General features: G+C 36.5%; 1 protein-coding gene across 1 annotated transcript in view; it reads left to right on the forward strand.

Moving 5' to 3' along the window:
- LOC144434101 (rho GTPase-activating protein 21-like) overlaps positions 1-22,275 on the forward strand; it is a 108,096-nt gene that overhangs the window by 68,478 nt on the left and 17,343 nt on the right. The window contains exons 2-4 of the mRNA XM_078122557.1: positions 2,087-2,279; positions 8,161-8,347; positions 16,443-18,931. Coding sequence (XP_077978683.1) covers positions 2,087-2,279; positions 8,161-8,347; positions 16,443-18,931 — 2,869 coding nt within the window. The remainder of the gene's footprint in view (positions 1-2,086; positions 2,280-8,160; positions 8,348-16,442; positions 18,932-22,275) is intronic.

Below are 22,275 nucleotides of genomic sequence, written 5' to 3' on the forward strand. Positions count from 1 at the left end.
TTTTCTGTTTATTATTTTGGCTTCAGTTTGTGCACACTACAGGTGGCATATACGCTATGCAATATTCCTTATTCGATGCCGAGTAAGGGGCTACAGTCAAATACCAGAAACAGAAAAAGAATTTGATGCATTTGTTTCTTACAATGGCAAAGATCAGAAATGGGTCCTCAAAACTCTTGTGCCTCACTTAGAGAAAAATTGCTGTACAAAGTTTAAGATGTGTGTAGATTATAAAAGTTTCATCCCGGGTAAATTTATAGTAGATAATATCATGGATAGCATTGAGAACAGTAGGAAAACTATCCTAGTATTGAGTCCAAATTTTGTCAAAAGTGAGTGGTGTTATTTTGAAATGCAAATGGCCCATCACAGACTCTTTGAAGACAAAAGAGATGTTGTTATTTTGCTTCTTCTGGAGGATATTCCAGACAAGGAGGTCCCAAGAATGTTGAGGACACTTTTGTTGAAAAAAAATTATATAAAATGGCCACAAGAAGAGTGTAGTACTGCCAAAGAATATTTTTGGGCTCGACTTGAAAAAGCCTTGAAAATGCCAAGTGCCGTAGATCATATTTACAATGTTTGAGATGGTTCATTTTTTTGTTAGCTTGAAATGAAATACATCATGTCACATCATTACATGTAACTTGTAAGCTCATGTCATAAAGTGAACAATGTACTTCAGTCATGCATGGTCTCTGGCTATATAGTATTAGTTTGCAGGCAATGAAAACTGTCTTTGGTTGAGAGTGGAGGAAATCATTTCCTCAAGACTTTGGAGCCATTCAGAATCAATAAACAATTAATTCCAAACACTTCTCACCTCAAACACCTAATGTATCTGTCATGCTTATGAGTCCGTGTTTGGTGGGTGACCCGGTACACGTACATAGTATGTTTGATCTCTGCTACATAGTGATCAGTTGGTTGTAGATTTGGTTCACCTATTCCAGGTGCTGATACAGCATTTTTAACATTGAAGATGAGTCATTACTTGAAAGATCTGTTTTTTTAAAAATACTTTTTTGCTACATTTTGTATACACCAGGGACTGTTATAGCAACATGTTACTACTGGTATTTGTTTGTGTGTTTAATTCTAACCTAACTGACTAGTGATATTATGATAATAATAATGTAAAACTATAGTGCTATTTCTACCACAACATACAAATGTACATGTACATGTAATGTTTTTAACTATTATTACTGTAGTTTATATATGTACTAGTTGTTTTAGCACCAAACACTTATTGCAGAAAATCAAATGAAGAAGTAGTTTTCTTAATGGATGCAATAAAAATTGTATTCTATTCTATTGTATTATATTGTAGTCTATTCTATTCATATTGAAAAAAGTGAATATTATAATTACATACATTCATATATGATAGAATCTTTCTCCAAACTTCTACTTAGTTCAGTAGTTGTGTACAAACAAGTAACAGTGCTAACACCTCAAGGGAGAAAGAGGAATAATTTGATGGAACAGTGGTGAAAGGTTTATTCAGTCAGACTTTGTCCATCTGTCTGCCTTTCTACATTGTATCTGTTCACTTATGTAAGAAAGAGGAATCATGTCTATGAATAGAAGTGATTGAAATCCCATGAATACATGAAAAGACTGAGTAATTCAGATTGTATGAATGTGAAACTTTCTGATAGGTGGTGTTGGCTGTGTAGTTGGTTTTGTTCAATGTATTAAACAGTTCTAAGTACAATTTTCAAAATGTATGTAAGATATAAGACATACCCAGGTCTTTTACCATGTCTGTGAAAGTTCTACCACATTTCCCTTGTCTGTAACCAGGGTTTCCCAAATGGGAAGAAAAAAACTTTGATGGATAGATGTTTAGTTGGTGGAATGATAGATTTATAGATTTTATGAATCAAAGTGGACTTAGTGGATGAAGAAGTATAGACGAAACAGACAGACAGACAGACAGACAGACAGACAGACAGACCAAATGTAATAACCATGAATACTAATATCAACACCTCTTAAAAGCAGTGATGGATATGAAATGATAACAGTATAAAAATGAGATAATTACCATTTCCTTTTTTTTTTTTTTATATCTTTATAGGTTGCATCTGACAGGGTGTCAGTCACGTCAGAGATCATTGATCCTTTGACTGGGCGGACAGGACCTAGGACAATCACCCTGAATAAACACGCCAATGGATTTGGTTTCACACTACGTCACTTCATAGTGTATCCACCAGAATCAGCTATAGCAGAGTTAACCAAGGATGAGATTGTTGACAGTGACTCTGAAGGTAATGTACTGATTTTCAATCTGTCAAAGCTACCATCATCTCTGTCTTCTTCAAATTCATGAGGATCTCCCATCAGACTGGGTATTATTCCAACACTTATGCTTACTTACACATCAGGTCAGAAATGCTATGAGGACTGAAGCAGTCCTCAACAACTGATGTGTTTTGCGATTTTGACTGAATATGTGTCATTGGGAAGATTGCTCCAGAATGATGCAGTTACTAGTTAGTTCTTCAAGCTCTTCAATACTTGAATATCATTAGTCACGATGAAATTTATTAAATAGTGATAATATTTCTGTGTGGAATTATTCTGTATATTCATGGAATTAGTTAAAAACAGACAGGATTGTGTGGATATGATTGATATGAAAGTAACAGTTGATGTGGTACAGGTTGGTCTGTAATCGAATCTCTCCACAAAATTATCTGTCCAGACCCTGTAAATGTCAATTGCCTAACCCTCATAATTGCAGTTCTAAAACTTTTCATAAATATATGTTCCTTTAATTCAAGTTATGATCTGTATTTCTTCAAACGCTGTTCCACTTTGACCCATTAACATCTTGTCACCTCCTTATGTACATGATATAGCAAAGCCAATTCATCCATTGTCAACATTAACTAAGTCATATGCAGCCTAGAGAGATTTGATATATGCAATCTCGATATATAATACATACACATGTATATTGACATCCGGCTGTTTCAGTTTTGTCATGTCATACAAAATCTAAACACCAGCCATCAGCCACGGAGAGCATACATGTACAAAGTAGTGTTAAAGGTACTAATATAATAAAATGAAATGTGGTAAACCAACTTTAACAACTTTGAAAATTAAAGAGAAAGTTTAAATGAATTCAAATCAATACCATAAACGTTAAAGGTTTAGGAGTATGACTTTTGAATGTTTATGTCAGAACTAAAACAGAGATATAATGGAAAAATCATGCAAGTATTTTGTTTGGCAGTCTACAGCGGAATTAGAGAATGTGTAATCTGAGACAGTACTTGTGAAAGGGTAGGATCTGACCTATAATAACTGCTAAGGTTCAGCAACAACCAGAAGAAGTTTGTCAATGATGGCTATCAGTGATCATGCTAAGAGCTCTAAAATGCTAGGTAACTGCTAACTTTGGTTGGTTGTGCAGCATTTCAATATTGCAAACAAATAAAATGAAATATTTTACTGAGGTACATGTATGAGACAGTTTTGTAAACAGAGTGTCTTCCATATATAACATGCAAGCAAAAGAAAACATTTGGTGGTATGATTCAAAAGTTCAAAATTGTAACAAAGAATTTTCATGTGAGTATCTTCATAGTAAGAGATAGGGGGATACAAAGTTTGGTGTGGTATAACAGATTGCTGTGTGTTAAGAGGCACATCAAATTGGGTTTGGGGTTAGATTGTTCCTGAGGTTTGTTGATGCCAAGCCCCATCCCCCTGGTAGTTTTAGGACTTGAACCCATGCATTTGTTTGTTATCTTGTTGAAGACATTACATACACATGTAATTATTATTATAATTGCTAACTGTAGTATTTAAAGTAGTGTAACTTTCATGCTTGCGACTCTTTTGAGTACGTTTTATGGGTGTACATTGTGTGTTCTATCTGTTCTATAGACTGGTTGTTAGTCCCCGCGGACGAAGTCCGGAACGGGGACTTATGGATTGGGTTCCGTCTGTCCGTCCGTGCGTCCGTGCGTCCGTGTGTCCGTGCGTCCGTGCGTCCGTCCGTCCGTCCGCAGCCGTTTCTTGGAGATGCCTGTACCGATTTTTTTCAAACTTGGTACAGGGGCAACATGCTATGGCATACATATGCACGTCAATTTGTTTTATGATACGATCCAATATGGCCGCCTAGCAGCCATTTTGTTTGTGAATTTTTCCTGTCTAAAGCCATAACTCAGACATGCTTGAACAAATCTCATTCAGAGTTGGTATTAGGACAGTGTTCTATGGCATATATGTGCATATTCATTGTTGTCATGATACGATCCAATATGGCCGCCTGGCAGCCATTTTGTTTGTGAATTTTCATGTCCAAAGCCATAACTTAGACATGCTTGAACAGATCTCATTCAAAGTTGGTATTAGGACAGTGTTCTATAACATACATGTGCATATCCATTTTCATTGTGATACGATCCAATATGGCTGCCTGGCAGCCATTTTGTTTGCAAATTTTCCATGTCCAAAGCCATAACTCAGACATGCTTGAACAGATCTCATTCAAAGTTGGTATTAGGACAGTGTTCTATGACATACATGTGCATATCCATTTTCATTGTGATACGATCCAATATGGCTGCCTGGCAGCCATTTTGTTTGCAAATTGTCCATGTCCAAAGCCATAACTCAGACATGCTTGAACAGATCTCATTCGAAGTTGGTATTAGGACAGTGTTCTATGACATACATGTGCATATCCATTTTCGTCATGATACGATCCAATATGGCTGCCTGGCAGCCATTTTGTTTGTGAATTTTCCATGTCCAAAGCCATAACTCAGACATGCTTGAACAGATCTCATTCAGAGTTGGTATTAGGACAGTGTTCTATGACATACATTTGCATATCCATTTTCATATTGATATGATCCCCCATACCCGACCAATCCTTTATTGTTGTAGGCATGTTCCATGTCCGACAAGCAGACACAACATATCTAAGTCTGTTTGATTTAGGTTCACAAGTGTTGTTGCGTGATCAGAGTAGTGCTAATTCCTTAAAACCCAATCATAGCGGGGACTATGTCATTCTCAATGGCTTGTTTGTTTCTGCTTGGTTGTCATGTTCAAATGTTGATATACATGTAACCTTTATACTAAAGGAGGAGCCATAGCTTGCAAAGTTTGCAATATCTTTGATAACTGATGAAATATATGTAATACCAAATTACTTCCTCGACTTGGAAGATTATACAATGTATGACATGTCTTCTCTCAACCCCCCCCCTTCCCCCCTCCCCCAGCACAAGGAAGTGGTTACTAATTACAATCCATTAATGATGGATTTCCCCTCTTACCTACAACAGAAATAGTTGGTGTCAAGTTTATAGTTGTAGTTGTAGGACATTAACCCTTATATTGATAAACTGTTACATCCCACAAGGAAGCAATTAAAGACAAGTAAGTCACACCACAGACAACATGCAGTGTTTTTGCTAAAATATGTATAAAAGGTTGGGGGAACACCCCCCACCCCCACACCCCCCCACACCCCATAACAGAAAGGGGAATATAGCAAAACTGGCATAGTTTACAAATGCATTGTACTGCAACTTTGGTGTGGAATCTTTGTGAAATGAAACTTTGAAAGGGGAACTCAGGTAAATTTACACCTACGTAGTGCCCTTAACCAAAACAATGTGTGGGACTTTAGTTTTTTGTGAAGACATGCCAAACATGAGATCATATTTCAGTTTTCTGAAGTTTCCAAAATTCTACATGTAGTTCGTAGTTTAGTCTTTGAACTTCTAACAATTAACATGATTGCATTCAAATGTTTTCCTCTTTTGGCAAAGGTAAATATAACTTCATTGGGCCAAAAACACCTTTTAAATTTATATAGCTTTTTTTGTCATCATCAACAACAACAACAACAACAACAACAACAACAACAACAACAACAACAACAACAACAACTAATTTGTCAGATTTCCATTAGACAAACCTATGGATACAAGCATACATGTAGTACAGCATTTGCCAAGGAATCTTTCATAACGTATGATATTTGAACACATGTAATGATAAATAATAACATACATTTGTACATGTAGTTCCCAGTTATCCCACCCTTGTTAATAGTGTTGTAACAACATGATAAACATCGTAATATAGCACTATAATGATGTGTGTGTGTTTGTAACATGTTTGTGTAGGAGAGAACCTTGCATTGGTAATACATCATAATGCTGTGGTGATAGCCACTAACAAGGTTTACATTAAAAGGAAGAACATGTCATGACTCAATGTAAGGCTACAGGAAGTGAAAGTTGATATAGTTCAGCTACAGTATACATGATGTTGTATTGTATGTCATGATGTACAGAATAACAGAATGTAATCATTTAGATCTGTATACAATTTACAATAAACAGTATGGTCAAAGACCTGAAAACATATATCAATCTCTACATGTGTCTGCTTTCCTTCTAGATACAAGCACTTGTAAGAACATTGCCTCCTCCTTTCCCCCATCAAAACATGTGCATTACATGTACGCACACACACACACACACACACACACACACACACACACACACACACACACACACACACACACACACACACACACACACACACACACACACACACACACTGCATGATACAGACTACATACAACTTAAACTGTCTTGACCTTTTTATGGTCTCCATGGTCTCATTCCCAGATGAAGATAGCTGACAGTCCTCCAAATATTGGAAGACTCCAATCTTTTAAGTTTTATTGCACTGATGATTGATGAAATTAAGTTTAGTTGTGAATTCTACTCAATGAATAAAACTGTGTGAACAACTTATAGTTATACTGTGACTTCACACTCAAATAATGCTAGTACATGTAAAGTTTACCCAATACTAGATTGGAAACATTTACTATGAAATCTTAAGTATGTTCTAGCAACAGTATAAAGTATGTGTATGTGTATGTCTATACCAACTTTTATATTGTTAGCTCTCTGTAGTTGTTTGTCCTTACTACAAGTACAACAATATATACTGATAGCATTAAATTTTGTTGAAACTGATAAAACTAGATGCAGCCACACAAGTAAACAGACTCATTGTAAATATAAGTAGTCACCATGATGACTTTTAGACATACATGTATAGATACTAACTGTTACACAATGTGTAAAGGATAAACAAAACGGTTTGAAACTAGTTTGAAATTTATACAACACATATAAAATCATAGGAGTGAAAGGGATCATGGTAAAAAAAGGAGGTTATTCATTTCCCATAGGGGAGCTAGTTGACTGCAGAGTTTGTTCATTTCTCCATGCATAAAACTTATTTCCATGGTTGTTGCTTCAGTTGGAAGCAGGTATCATCTCTGTAATGAGTCATATTGGAGACTTCTTCTGGTCAGATGGTAGGTTTGCTGGTGTTAAATTGCAATGACATTTCCCCTGGTCACGGTTCAAAGACCTCAAAACCTTCCATCATTATAATTTTGAATTTGCATATATTGTAAACAATCAGGACATGTGGTCATCAGAATATGAGACTAATATGAGACCAAAATTGACCAGTTGTCCGTCACATCAGATTCTGATGAGACAGTTTTTATAGTTGTGCAAACAAATACTGAGGAACCCGATCTTTGTAGTTGTAACTTGTAAGAAAATGTATGAAAGTAAGTAGAAAAGTCTGTGGAATGTTACTTTTTAAAATCAGAATTGGTGCAGGTCAGTCTGATACCACTATTAGAGATAGAGGAGCCATAGTTTACACATGGCAGTACAAATTAGTAAACAAATTAGTGAACAAATTAGAGCTGGTTTGTCCTGACTCACTTTCTGCTATTTTAATTAAGATGCACTGCCAGTATTTACTGATAACCTCCGGTCTTGTCTCTCTCCGAATTAACACTGCCAAGAACATTCTTCCTTGTGGTACTTCAGTATTTAATTTCTAAATATTTAAGAAGCGGTAGAAGAGTTGGTCTGCTTGTAAACTCCAACCCCAGTGACATGCTGAGAGTGGTGAAATATGGTGATGTTACTAAAGAGACCTACTGGAATGCCGAGTATTCATTACATAACCTATCAACTTGTTGTCACCGTTGTTGTTGTCGTCAGTGGCAGATCTTCTTAAATGTTAAATGTGCTCAATCCGTATCTATTTCTCGTACTTCTAAAACAGGACATAAGAAGAAACGCAGTAAGATCTGTGCATTGGAGCCCATGGACACCATCTTTGTAAGACAAGTCAAGGAAGGCGGACCTGCAGAAGAGGCTGGTTTATCAACTGGGGACCGGATTGTGTCGGTGAACGGGGAAACTGTGACCGGGAAAACCTACTCTCAAGTTGTAGCACTCATCCAAGGAAGGTAGGTCGATCAGAGATTACTCTTAATGTGAAGTAGATGTGAAGAAAAATCTGGCTGTGATAGTTGTGCAGCTTTTAAATAAGTCACCTGCATTATTAGTTATTGGACATGTACAAGTTTAATATAATCTGGATGCCATCATGGTCTTTCTTGTGGTGATCGGAGTTATAATGTAATGATAACGATACCACATATCAACTAGACAAGTTTATTGTTATAGTGGTCTGTTCTGTACTTTCTATATAATATAGTGAAAGAACATTTAAATGAACTTCAGGGGATATGTTTTAGGTATTACCCATGCATTGTACATGTACAGTTATTAAAACTTGGCCAGAAAAGAAAATTATTACTACTAGATGATGTACTAAAATTTCATAAAACCATGAATCAGAACTATTGATTTATTTGCTCTGCTGCTCTGTAATGTAAAGAAATCATCTCAGGACATGAAGAAGAAATGGTCTCAGGACAATTAGGTGCCTAAGTAATTTAATTATACAAATGGTAGGATAAGAGATGGTGGCGACCCCCATGAGGCAATAATATGGACTGGCTGTGATATAGTTTCAGGTTGTCATATTTGGCATTCTAAGAGAACCCACTTGTCTTGTTAATCTTAAATAGTTGGAATGTACTATGGTGTAGTTCTGACCATATCTGAAAGAAAATCAACCCTATTTTAGTATCTACTTGTAAAGTTGTATTGTGAATCATAACTCATAAGGTACTTGAAGTCCATGTCACCTCATTAGTAGACCATGGCATGGTAAAATGAATGACAACACAACCTGCTACTTGTATACCTACATCTGGGTTCTCTGACTGGGAATTCTTGCTGAAGTTATGAGAGGTTTTTCTACAGATAAAAAATTACTGAAATGCTTTTTATTTATGGAATGGTGACTGAAGTATGTAGCAGGCACATTCTCACAGTAATTGGTTACACACCTTGTCAGAATCAAATTTGTTTGTGTTTGACATTAACACAAGTTTGAAAAATTCCAAAGTATAAGAAAGTATCTCCAAACCTCTTTAACACCATTTACAATGTAGTATTTAAACACCAAATTAACCCCAAACTCAGAAAACAATAGACATTGACACTTTAAATGTGTACAAGTTGATTTGCATAATTGAAAACTAATTGGGTCATTCAATGTATGGCTTGTATAAAGTTGGGAAATTTATACTCGCCCCCCACCCCCACCCACCCCGAGAGTACTGGCACAACTAAATACTGATCAAATTTAGACAATTTTGTACTTTATTTGTGTAAGTATTTTGAAGCTCTCTTCTTGATTTGTGAAAAGTTATTGAAACTTCAAATATACATGTACAATGTATATACATCAGGCAGATTTTGGACAATGGATGAGAACTTTGTGTTAAGAACGCAGGTACATTGTATAATGTATAGAGTTTAGGGTTTTACCTACTTACTGTACTGCCCCGTAATGGAAACACTTTACCATGTGTTGATTTAGTGTATCAAACATTTGAAATATGACGGTTTACTGATGTCAGAATACTTCTACCAAGTGGTGAATGTAGTCATATATCAACCTGATTTATTTTCTGTCTCTATCAATATAACAAGCTGCCTACTTCCTCTTTACTTAGCATTACTGTGCTATGAGTGGAATTTGACTTGAGTTAGCGCTTTATGGCTGCGGTATATTTTGTAGTAACAAATTTCTGACCAGAACTTGAAGAAAGAAGTAAATCTTGAGTTGTATGCCGTAGAGGTTGATGTGTGGTGAGGGAAACGTGATGTCACTGATACATACAGATTATCAGTGAGGTCATAGGTCACATGGATCTGGCTGTGAACATTTACCACATTCATATGTTGTGTATATACATATCGTAACAGGATGGCCCAGCGGTGATCTCTGAATCATATCTCCGTGTTTATCCTGCTAGAAACTCAATAACATTCAGGTCTGCCGTTTTTTTAAAGTTAAGTTGATAGATAAATTTCTTTGATTTGCTGTTTTGTCTCTGGTGTTGACTGCATCCATGTATGTGTAAGTAGGGTGATTGAAAAACAAGAGTATCACATTACAACTAGCACACTCATCTCTCAGCTCTATTGACCATGAAATGAGTACAAATAAAAGTTTAAATTTCCCCTTCCAGTCCACAGGGATGCGTAATGTTGCCTGTATTGAGGATTTATACAAGCAATGAATACGAACTGTCGAACTGTCATATTACCGTATGTTGCTATGAAGAAGCTATTCTCATACGCTCTGCTCCCTTGAACATGAAGAAAAAGGAAAATATCCAGATAACAATAGAGGTTTAATAGATAAATGAATAACAGCTAAAAATGGCCCTAAATAGTACTCTTTACCTTGAAAATACAACTATTTGCATTGATTGTTGTCTGGTACAGTCTCCTCTGTATGCAAGTATGCAGTAGGTGAAGCCTGGTGACATAACCGTCTGCTGATTGGTTAAGAAAGGGGGCGATGACTTATGACATAAACGACCGCTGGTTTGAATATGGCGTGCTGATGATTTCACATGAAAATATTAATTTACATACTGAGGAGTTACTTCTGGACTTCCTGTTCAGTATTCACCCTTCTTCTCTCCTCTATAAAAAAAGTATAATACTGGCAGCATAATTGGTAATGGTTATTTTTGTATCTATCTATCTATCTATCTATCTGTCTGTCTGTCTGTCTGTCTGTCTGTCTGTCTGTCTGTCTGTCTGTCTGTTTGTCTGTCTGCTGTCCGTTTGTTCATCTGTCCATCCGTTTGTCAGTACAAGCAAGATTGCTCGTCCCTATGTTTCCATCAGTCTTTCCATAGCTTGTTTGAGACTATGGTAGCTAAACTGAACTGAATGCAGTCCATACTTGTGATGTTGAGTTTGCACATATTACCACCCTTGTAAACTTTACTTGTAAACAGTCTCAGTTATGGTGTCTTTAGACTTGAAGGTTGGTTGGATTACCACCCTTGTAGATTGTACATGTACTTATAAACTGTCTCATGGTGTCTTTAGACTTGAAGGTTGGTTGGATTACCACCCTTGTAAATTGTACATGTACTTATAAACTGTCTTATGGTGTCTTTAAACTTGAAGGTTGGTTGGATTACCACCCTTGTAAATTGTACATGTACTTATAAACTGTCTTATGGTGTCTTTAGACTTGAAGGTTGGTTGGATTACCACCCTTGTAAATTGTACATGTACTTATAAACTGTCTCATGGTGTCTTTAGACTTGAAGGTTGGTTGGATTACCACCCTTGTAAATTGTACATGTACTTATAAACTGTCTTATGGTGTCTTTAAACTTGAAGGTTGGTTGGATTACCACCCTTGTAAATTGTACATATACTTATAAACTGTCTCATGGTGTCTTTAGACTTGAAGGTTGGTTGGATTACCACCCTTGTAAATTGTACATGTACTTATAAACTGTCTCATGGTGTCTTTAGACTTGAAGGTTGGTTGGATTACCACCCTTGTAAATTGTACATATACTTATAAACTGTCTTATGGTGTCTTTAGACTTGAAGGTTGGTTGGATTACCACCCTTGTAAATTGTACATATACTTATAAACTGTCTTATGGTGTCTTTAGACTTGAAGGTTGGTTGGATTACCACCCTTGTAAATTGTACATATACTTATAAACTGTCTTATGGTGTCTTTAGACTTGAAGGTTGGTTGGATTACCACCCTTGTAAATTGTACATATACTTATAAACTGTCTTATGGTGTCTTTAGACTTGAAGGTTGGTTGGATTACCACCCTTGTAAATTGTACATGTACTTATAAACTGTCTTATGGTGTCTTTAGACTTGAAGGTTGGTTGGATTACCACCCTTGTAAATTGTACATATACTTATAAACTGTCTTATGGTGTCTTTAGACTTGAAGGTTGGTTGGATTACCACCCTTGTAAATTGTACATATACTTATAAACTGTCTTATGGTGTCTTTAGACTTGAAGGTTGGTTGGATTACCACCCTTGTAAATTGTACATATACTTATAAACTGTCTTATGGTGTCTTTAGACTTGAAGGTTGGTTGGATTACCACAGCTGTAAATCATACGTCTTGTAGTTGTCAACAGTCTGAGCTGGCATGTCAGCTCTCTAGATATGGGAAAGTGGTACTTAAATCAGAACACTGGCTTTTCAAATATGAGATCAATATCAGTAAAACCACATGGTCTATATTTATGAGAGTGTTTCAGGGTTCATGCTGTCCTCACAAGTTAAGAAATACCAAACATTGCATATATATAGCCATGGTTACTACATGTACCTTTGCAAGTTGTCCCAAAAGGTTATCTACAAATGTGAACCCATTCATACATTAGCATCTACCCTTTGAACAACTATCACTGATAGTGTCAGCATTTCACTTTGTACAGGCATAAAAACAAGTTAGCAAAAGTGAAAAGTCAAACAGGAAAACAGTCTTTATTAATGAGTATAATCCTTGACGTTTGACAAAAAAGGCATAAGATAAACATGGGTTCATTCCCCAACAGTCTGCCCTCTAATGATAGCCAAATTTTGTTGTTGTGAGTCAAAATAAGAAAAACTGGCATTTCATGTGAGTCACCACATAGTAAAAGATAGGTGGGTCACTAGAATTGTGTGCGTCAGTTGCATGTCAAATTGGCTTAGAGGGCACACTGCTCCCCGACGAATATCGTGTTAAAATTACAAATGATATACCATGAAAAGTTTAAATAATAGTAAAACATCCATAGAAAGATCTAAGAATCACATGTATCAAAAAAAAACAAAAAAACCACCGGTTAAGATAAGTAATTTACCTTAGATAATTAGATTAGAATAAATAGTATTAGGACTTCTTCATTTTCATGTGTGTTGAAATATAGATAAGATTATTGGATTGTAGTGGATTGACCTAAACGTAATATGTTGAAAGTTGATGAATCTGGTGTTCTAGAAGTCTGGTGGTGCCAGGTTTAGAGGCTGTCCTTGGCTTTGAATCTGAAGATATTCTGTACCACTGTGACAAAGATCTTCAAGTTCAGGGCAAGGTGATCAAACGCATGGAGCTTACACATCAGGATAAACAGCATTATATGAATTATGAGTCAGTCCTGTTTGGATAATGTAGCCAGCAACGCCTTGAATTGCATTCATTTCAACCAGAGGAAATATGTAAAAAAAAATATGCGAGTTTCCTATACATATTAGAATGGATGTTAAAGTACGCTGGATTTATAGCTTTGAAAGAAAATTTCTACTGACAGAGTTAATGCACAATTGTTAGGATTTGAAATGTGAAACCTACTCTTGTTGTAATATTGAATTATTGTTAGACAGGAAAAGGTAGGGTAGTTTTGATAACATTGATGTATGTACTCAATATGTACATGTAAGGTTACTATAGTAAATAGAGGTATTATGGTATATTGGTTAACAAAAATAACACATTTGAAATAGGAGATTCAATCTGAGGTTCTTGCATTTATAATATTATCTTATCAGTGTAGCCATACATGTTTGTAAGGACTCTATACACACTGTACATCTAGGATCATTCTTTATTATGGACCAACTTTTTCCATAGCTCAGCCAGACAACTGATTTGCAAGGGTGAATGTTATCCTAATTAGGAGTTGGTGAACTGAGCACTAAACGTTTACTTTGTCTATGTGTTTTTGGTTTCATCATTGTTTTCACTCCCTGTGAACCATTAGTCAAACACTAAGTGGAAGGAGTATATGTGATGAGTGTTTTCACAATAAAAGTTTTAAAGATAAGTCAATTTGAAAGAAACAATATTCCTAAGTTTCGAAGAGCCTGGGTATCATGCTAAAGTTGCATGAGGTTCAAAACTAGGTTTGTTTACATACACTGTCCTGCCCTCAGGCATTACAACTCTAGAGGGCAGCAGATAACATCAGTTCCAATTCTGGTAAAATAAATATTAAGGCTTTGTGTTTGCCACTAGTTAATTGAATGTAAAGTCAGGTATGCTGTTGTATCAACAATAATCAACAATTAAAAACTATGCAAGTCAGTTATTAACTAAAACAATGTGTGAGTATATCACACAGGATCAATATTATGAGTGAAGTTCTTAGCCCTCAAGTTTTCATGTAACTACATCCCTGAAACAATTTTAGAGCCAGAGTTTTTCGAGCTTAACTTACTGGATATGTCATTTGATATAGGCACTGACATTTAGTATAATGTTGTAACAACTGTTAGATTCATCTCTCCTTGTAATTTAATCATGAAGAATGGCCAGTAAATATGTAGCCATTTATATAGCAATTTGTGTCGGGTTTGGTTTTCATTAGTTATACAACTATGAAACCTAATGTTATAAATAGCATAGTGTAAATTATAGTGTAGTACGTTTGAGGCCACTCTCCCAAACACAGGTATTTTATATTTAGTGGTTGGATCAACTTTTTTCACTGCAAAGGTGGGAATGGGCAGACGCAGATAATAATCTCTCAAGCCAAGACTTGGTGGCTAAGGTTGACATGTGTGGATGATAATGACATGACTTTAATGATGTACCAGGTCTTGATATTAAAATTATCACTGATCTACACACACAGAATTATTTCTTGGTAGCTCAAAAGTTTATGATTTGTTGGTACATTGTAAAACCAGAGTATATATTCCATATTTTTATGCTATAAATGCATTTTGTCTTGTCTCTTTAGACCATTATTCCTTTCTCTACCACTGGGGGGTGGGGGTGGGGGTGGGGGGGGGGGGGTGGGGGGTTATTTATCGTGCACTAAAAACACACTATAATTTGGGCAAAACAGGATTACTAATGAACCAAAATGTAAGGATCTTGTTGTATTTTAAAACTCAGTAATTTACTGAGTTTTAATCAGCCGAATCACTCGGCCTTCTTCAACTGTTCTTGTATACAATTCAATGAAGTAGACTTGCCATAGTTGCCCTCAGAGTTTGGAACTACTGCAAGATTTGATCCAGAACAAGGAAACAACATTTTCGGCTGCAAAATATCAGGAATTGTTATTATTAAGAAAGTAAACCAAACAAATAGAAATGTTATATAAATAGATGAATGAAAATAAAAATAAATGAATGTTGATAATACATGAGTAGTGGTATACAATCTGACAACAGCTAAACATTGAAACTGGGTAGGTTGATGTACCTTAATCTTTCCCTGCATTTGTTGCCTAGCTACCCAGTAATTTGAATATAAATATAAATAGATGACTGTCAACCCACTGTGCGGTAAGTATGTAGATTCAGACATCATCTATTCAATCCTATATACAAGATCATATATCTGTTCCAGATGGGGTGACAAAGCTATGTATGGATTTGAATTTTTGTGTCACAAGATATACAGTAGACTGAAATGAAACTAGCCACTTTTGGAAATCGAAATAGAGTTGTATATATTAAATCTCTATTATTCTGGATCAGGAGTATTCAGTTAATGATTAATTGAAAAAATTTACAGTGGTTGTAGATATTCGAATCTATTTTAATATCTGTATTATTAGATGGCATACTTCTGTTATTGGACTGAAAAACATATATGTTTGTTTGGTGATTGATCTTTTTATACACTGCAATGCCTAGCTTAGACATTAGTTTGCTACAGTATGTTTGAAATTGATGGTACAATTGAGTACAGTACATGAAATGAAGCTGTCATGGAAACATGTGTAGCTGTCATTCATCACAGTAGTGTGACATTGGTGACTGATAAAATTGGTATCTTTAGAGGCTTTCTGAAGTTTTAGTGAAATATTGACTTTGACTTTTGATGTGGCAGGGAAGTATTGTACACTCCTGATCATGTAGACTGTATGATCATGAAGGATGTTGTGAGAAGGCATCCTCGAGAATGAGGTTACAATGTGGAAAGTTCAAAACTTCCGTTAGTGTATATTTTATGTAAGTCAGCAGGGTTTGTTCCCTAGCCTAGTCATTGTAACTGGGTCAAAACATCATCTGAAGAAATTTATGGTACTCCTGCATATTTTCTGACTTAACTCTACCTGTTGATATGGTTCTTAATTTTTACTATCGTATTTGAATTATTATCAAGTTTATTCCTTTTGATTTGTTGCAGTGATTCAACTCTGACTTTGTTGGTTGTTCCTCGAGATGAAGATGTTCTCCAAATGGCGTATTCAGGTGTTGCTTACAATCAAAGTAAAACCACACACCGAGGTAGTGCCAGCGACATCCCCAGACCACCAGTAGATCCATACACCAAGAACAATAACAACAAGAGAGAATCATCGCCATCTTTATCGTCGTCGTCATCATCAAGGTCAACCAGTGACGAACCACGCAACAGGTCAGCTAGTGATTCCAAGTTTAAATCCGAGGCTAATATGCAATTTAGGTTAGAGACAGGAGTTACAGAGTCAAGTAATACTGTGCTAAGAAGAGGAAGCTATGATGATCCCGGTGCTAGAAGGATAGGTAGAAGTGATACAAGGGGAATGTCTTCTCATGGTTCCGGTTCCTCTATTGTGCCAAGTAAAGGCGTGGATACTTACAACAATGCCCAGGACTCTAAGATTGTGGCAGCCTATAGTCATCCACCAAAGTCAAAAAGTGTTTCTGATTCTAGACTTGATAATAATTGGCAGCCATCTCAGTTGCCTGTAAGGACGAATCGGATCAACACTGTACCACCTTCAAGGTCAATGACAACGTCCACATCAGTTTCATCTTCTATGAATTCAAGACAACTCTCGTCAACTAGTGCAAAATCAAAAAGTGGATCTACCTCAGCCTTGGACTTACACAGTGTACGGCAGTCAGACAACAATGATGCCGGTCAACGTCATTTTGTTCATGGCGATTCAGACTCTGAGATCATTAAACAGAGACATAGATCAGAGATAAGGTATCAGCCTGCTGAGAAAAGGGGTCCCAATGATGGAGTGCCAGCTGAGAGAGCATTTGCAACATCAGCATATTTCACTAAACCTACGACTCTTCCAGGGAATGGACATAGACCCAGAGGTGGTTCTCTGCAAGAACCTCTAAGCCGACCTCATCATGCTGACTATTCACAACGCAATGTTACAAATCACAAATCTTCAACCCATAAGTCTAGTTCAGATAGCCTTAGTTCAGGGGAGGGTAATTTCTACAAGATTGCAAGTAAACATTCCAGTCAACATCAAGAAGCACCACCGACATCCCTCGATAAGGTAGGTAGAGGCAGAAGTGCTAGTGCCGACATGTTAGTCATTCCGGAGGGTCATCACAGGGAAGAAGTACGGGGTAGGATATCTGCCAGACCCCTGGAGGAAGAAAGGATTAGGTATAAAGGAGATGATAGAGGCAGGCGAGCTGACACAAGAGCAAGAAGGTCAGACAGGCCTAGCAGAGCCAGGAGTCAAGATAGGTGGGGAGATAGACACATGACTGTTTTTGTAAATTATCAAGATGATTATAATCAGAATGTCAGAAATGACAGACAGAGAAATCGAGATCGGAGAGCCAAGACTGAAGTTCAGCAACTGTCAACTGGAGGAATGTCAATGAGAGAATACCTTACAAAGCAAAAGAGTTCAAAACAAGAGCCAAAAGGACAGACAGATATCAAAAGGAATGCTGTTACTGTTTCTCCTGGATCTGTGCAAAGTTCAATTAATGTTACACTATCACCAAACGAGGGTATTTATCCTGAACCAACTGAAAGTCCAAGAGGTAAGGAAAATAAAAAATACACTGCAAGAATTGAAACTTCATTTAATCAGAAAGATAATTGGATACAACCAAATGCAAATCAAGTGAGACGGACAGAGAATACGCTTACACTTGATGTACAGAAATTCAGAACAGATGCTGACGGCAGCACATCGTCTCTCCACACAACAAGCAGTAAAGATAGCAAAGAGAAAGATTCTCGAGGATTTGAATTAAGGAGAGCTGAGCCTGTACAGGTAATTTTAATCGATGGTGAAGATGGCCACAATAAGCACGGCAATGTCCGAAGGTCAGGTAACAAGCATGAACACCAACCGATAATTATGCAGTCAGACCAAGGTCACAACCAAAGTCAACCAAGAGCTAGAAGTGAGGACAAGCAAATCCCTCAATCCCAAAGTCAAAGCTGGAGTCAACCAACCCAACGGGGAAGGGGTCGAGACCCTTCTCCACGAAGTGACAGACGAAGGGAATCATCTCCCAGACAAAATGAACAGCAAACAGTGCAGTCTGCTACTGCTGGTAATGTCAAATCTACTCGTGGTGCTATGCGAAGGAAAACTGAAATCTTACCTGCAAAACATGATAAGAACGCACAGCAAAAAGTACAGATTTCCAAAGAATGTCCACCTGTACCTGTCAGAGATGACAGCAGAGATAGAATGAGAGAGAGACTACGAGGTGCTAGACTACGTGCAAGAAGCGAGGATAGAGACTTCAGGAGACACTATGATAACAGGGACTATCAAAGAACACGTAGACATCCTACAATCATTGCAGCAGTTGGAAGACTAGACGATGCAACCAGTAGTAGTTCTGGAAGTCGTAAGAGTTCAACTACTACTGAAGCTACGTCACCATCTCCTACATCTGACAGTGCATCAGCAGGTAAGATGTCGACTACTGATGTTGTGACTTGGTGGTTGGTAAATCTCTTTTTGGGGGATGGTTATTGGCTTCTTTTGATACAATGAAATATAAACAGACAGAGAAGGGTATTGTCTCCACACACACACACACACACACACACACACACACACACACACACACACACACACACACACACACACACCGACATACACACATACAAACACAGTGACACACAGTACACACATACACTCAGACACAAACATGGACAGAGACATGAACACATGCACACAAACAGGCATACACAGAAAGACACTAACATTCACAGATACACATACATACATACATACATACATATATACATACATACATACATACATACATACATACATACATACATACATACATACATACATACATACATACATACATACATACATACATACATACATACATACATACATACATACATACATACATACAAGCATGCACACACACACACACACACACACACACACACACACACACACACACTTTTATACTTCAAACACGGTTTAAAGGGTTAAATCTGCATGTGGGACTGCAGAGTGGAAATATAAAAGTTTGATTCATTTGAAAGGATAGTGGATGTCATCTGTTGGGTTGATGGTAGTAATTGATTTATCCCTTGGTGAAGAACTTCACCAAACTGTGTGTTTGTCTTGTGATCTATGTCTGTAAGTAAATGTGTGTTGATAGCTTTGTGCATAGCATTACTTTCAGTTACTTTCTTCATGTTGTTTGTAATTCTTGTCAAAGTGTATGCTTAGCTCCAAAATCTAGGTGTTTTTTTTTTTTTTGCTTTCTCTTATTATTTTGCATGTAATGCATGAAGTGAGTGTCTTTTTAAAAAAAAATTTTGTGCTTAAAAATAAATTTTGTCATTTTGTTTACTTTATGCACTTCACAAAAATATTCATATAGTTTTGATGTGTGTGTTTGTCACCAGCTTTCTATTTCACCAGAAGCTATTCCTCCTCATCTGTTGCCCAGACAACTAGTTTCCTTCCCATGGCAACAACCACGACTACCACCAATACAATTACAGCCCTAAGACCCACGTCATCCTTGCGACGTACCTATTTAGATACAAAGTCAGTTGTGCGTAGGCGACGTGCACTTAATGAGGAAGAAAGAGGTTTGCATTCTACAATCAGCTGCTTTTGCCTAATTCTAGTATAGTGCTAAGTTTTTTGTTTTTTTTTTGTTACGCATAAATTCACCAGTATGCTGTCTTTGTCTTCTACATTGGAGTGCTTTTGCTGCATAAATATTTCCCCTTCTAACATTCTAATTGCTGCTGTATTTCACAGGATTTCAAGTTCAGAACACACACACATCCATAAATGTTATTATAGTAGCTCACCTATCTAAAAATATCTACCATGTCGTATCTGATCCCCCCCAAAAAAAACGAAACAAAATAATGTGTTGAGATTTTATTACAAGCTGAAGCATGTGAAATAGTATTTTGACTATTTCATAATGATCACTAGAGCTACAGTGCCAGTGGCACATTATGTTTTTGTGGATGTGAGCTGTTCAAGTCAGAATTGTTTGCGTTAGTGTTGGTGTATTTGTTTACCTTAATCTTCCCAAATATGTACATCTCAATATCCATGCTAAGACTGGACTCTGAACTCATATGACAAACAAAATAATTCCAGAAGGGTTCAAAATATTTTTAAAATGCAGTGTCACCCAACAAATGATATCCGGAAGTGTGAGATAACATCATTTACAGCGTACTATGATCATGAGTTTGAAGTAGGGGAATTTGAAGTTGGGGTGCGATCAACTTAGCTCGGAGATCATGGCAGCCAAAATCAAATAAAACCAAACACCAACTTAGCATGATGATATTTGTACATTGTGTACATGAATTTTATGTTCATCATATAACTGCTCAAAAGTGAAGTAATTTCCAGAAAGTATACAGTCTAAATTTATTATTGGGTATATTTGAAAGTGATGTGAAACTTCTGGTCTGTTTGATTTGTGTTTGTAATGTATGTTACAACTTTTTGGGAATTCAAGTTGACAAGAATTCCTCAGTATGACAATTTTTGTTCTGCTCCGTACATCCAGGAAATCATACATGGTGTTCAGAAGTTCCAACTTGACATGGAAATTGATATGTTTCTTTAACATTATTATAGGCTTGCAAACCCGGAATTAAACTGGTCTCTCCTCTTCACCTGTGCCATAGAGTATTTAATAACCTAGTAAGGTTGTAATGGCAAGGGGACGTGGTGTAAAAATGGGTTTCCCTGGTGTTAACGGTTGGTAGGATTTACCTTGGGCAGTTTTTACCTGACTTGGACATATTCTGTCTATGGTTCAGTGGCAGAAACTTATTCATGGTGCTCTGTTTCAGAGTACCATGTGAGATGGATTTGTATGTGTAATCATGTTCTAGGGGGTGGCTTGAGTGATTTTATAGTAACAATAATAATAATACTATGTAACTTTCTTCATGGGTAGAAATGAGAGTTTGCAAGACTGTGCAGGACAGTCCTTTTATGTGATAACCACAATATCAAAGATAAAATTTAGTATAAAAAGTGACATGTTCTGAAATGGAAAGATCATGCTCTACACAACATTATTTGATAATTTAAGTCATATTTTTCAATTCATGAAAAGAAAGAGAATTAAAAAAATAGTCTTGAAAAACAAATAAGGAAGTATTCTTGCAAATTTTTATCAAGTTACATGTATTTTGAAGTGTGTAAATTCAGCCTGTGCCATTTCAATGTGAAAACAGAACAATGAACATACTTCATAGATATGAATTGTTTGGACTACATATAGTGTACAGTATAACTAAGCAATTACAATCATGGTAGAATCATGTACCTTGTTTTCAGCATATATAATGTTTGAACCAGCCAGTCATAGCTAGGTAACCAGGAAGTGTTCTTTGTTGAAAGATATTCAAGACTTGAAACAGTTCTCAAATCATACAGGTTTGGTTTGGAGTGTCTCTTCAAATTAAACAAAATCACAAAACTAGAGTGAAATCATGAGCAAAAATAACAACAGTGATATGAAATATAAAGAATGCAATGAACAAGCGGTTCCATTCAATTTACAGTTCATTGTCAATTGAGCTCCAAGTAGCTGGCAACATTGGTATAAAGTTGTCATTCGGGAAATTCATATGATAACTGTAATTCAAACTTCTTGAAAAAAAGGCCCTCATGGTGCAAAACTAGTCTAAAATTTGGGTTCTTTTTGTAATAAATTTACTACTGATAGCAACAGTGAAACAGTATTGAGAAGAATTCCAAATTCTGTAGTTTACATCGTCTTGGAAACTCATC

Source organism: Glandiceps talaboti, chromosome 4, assembly GCF_964340395.1.
Source record: "Glandiceps talaboti chromosome 4, keGlaTala1.1, whole genome shotgun sequence".
NCBI classification, from domain to species: Eukaryota; Metazoa; Hemichordata; class Enteropneusta; family Spengelidae; genus Glandiceps; species Glandiceps talaboti.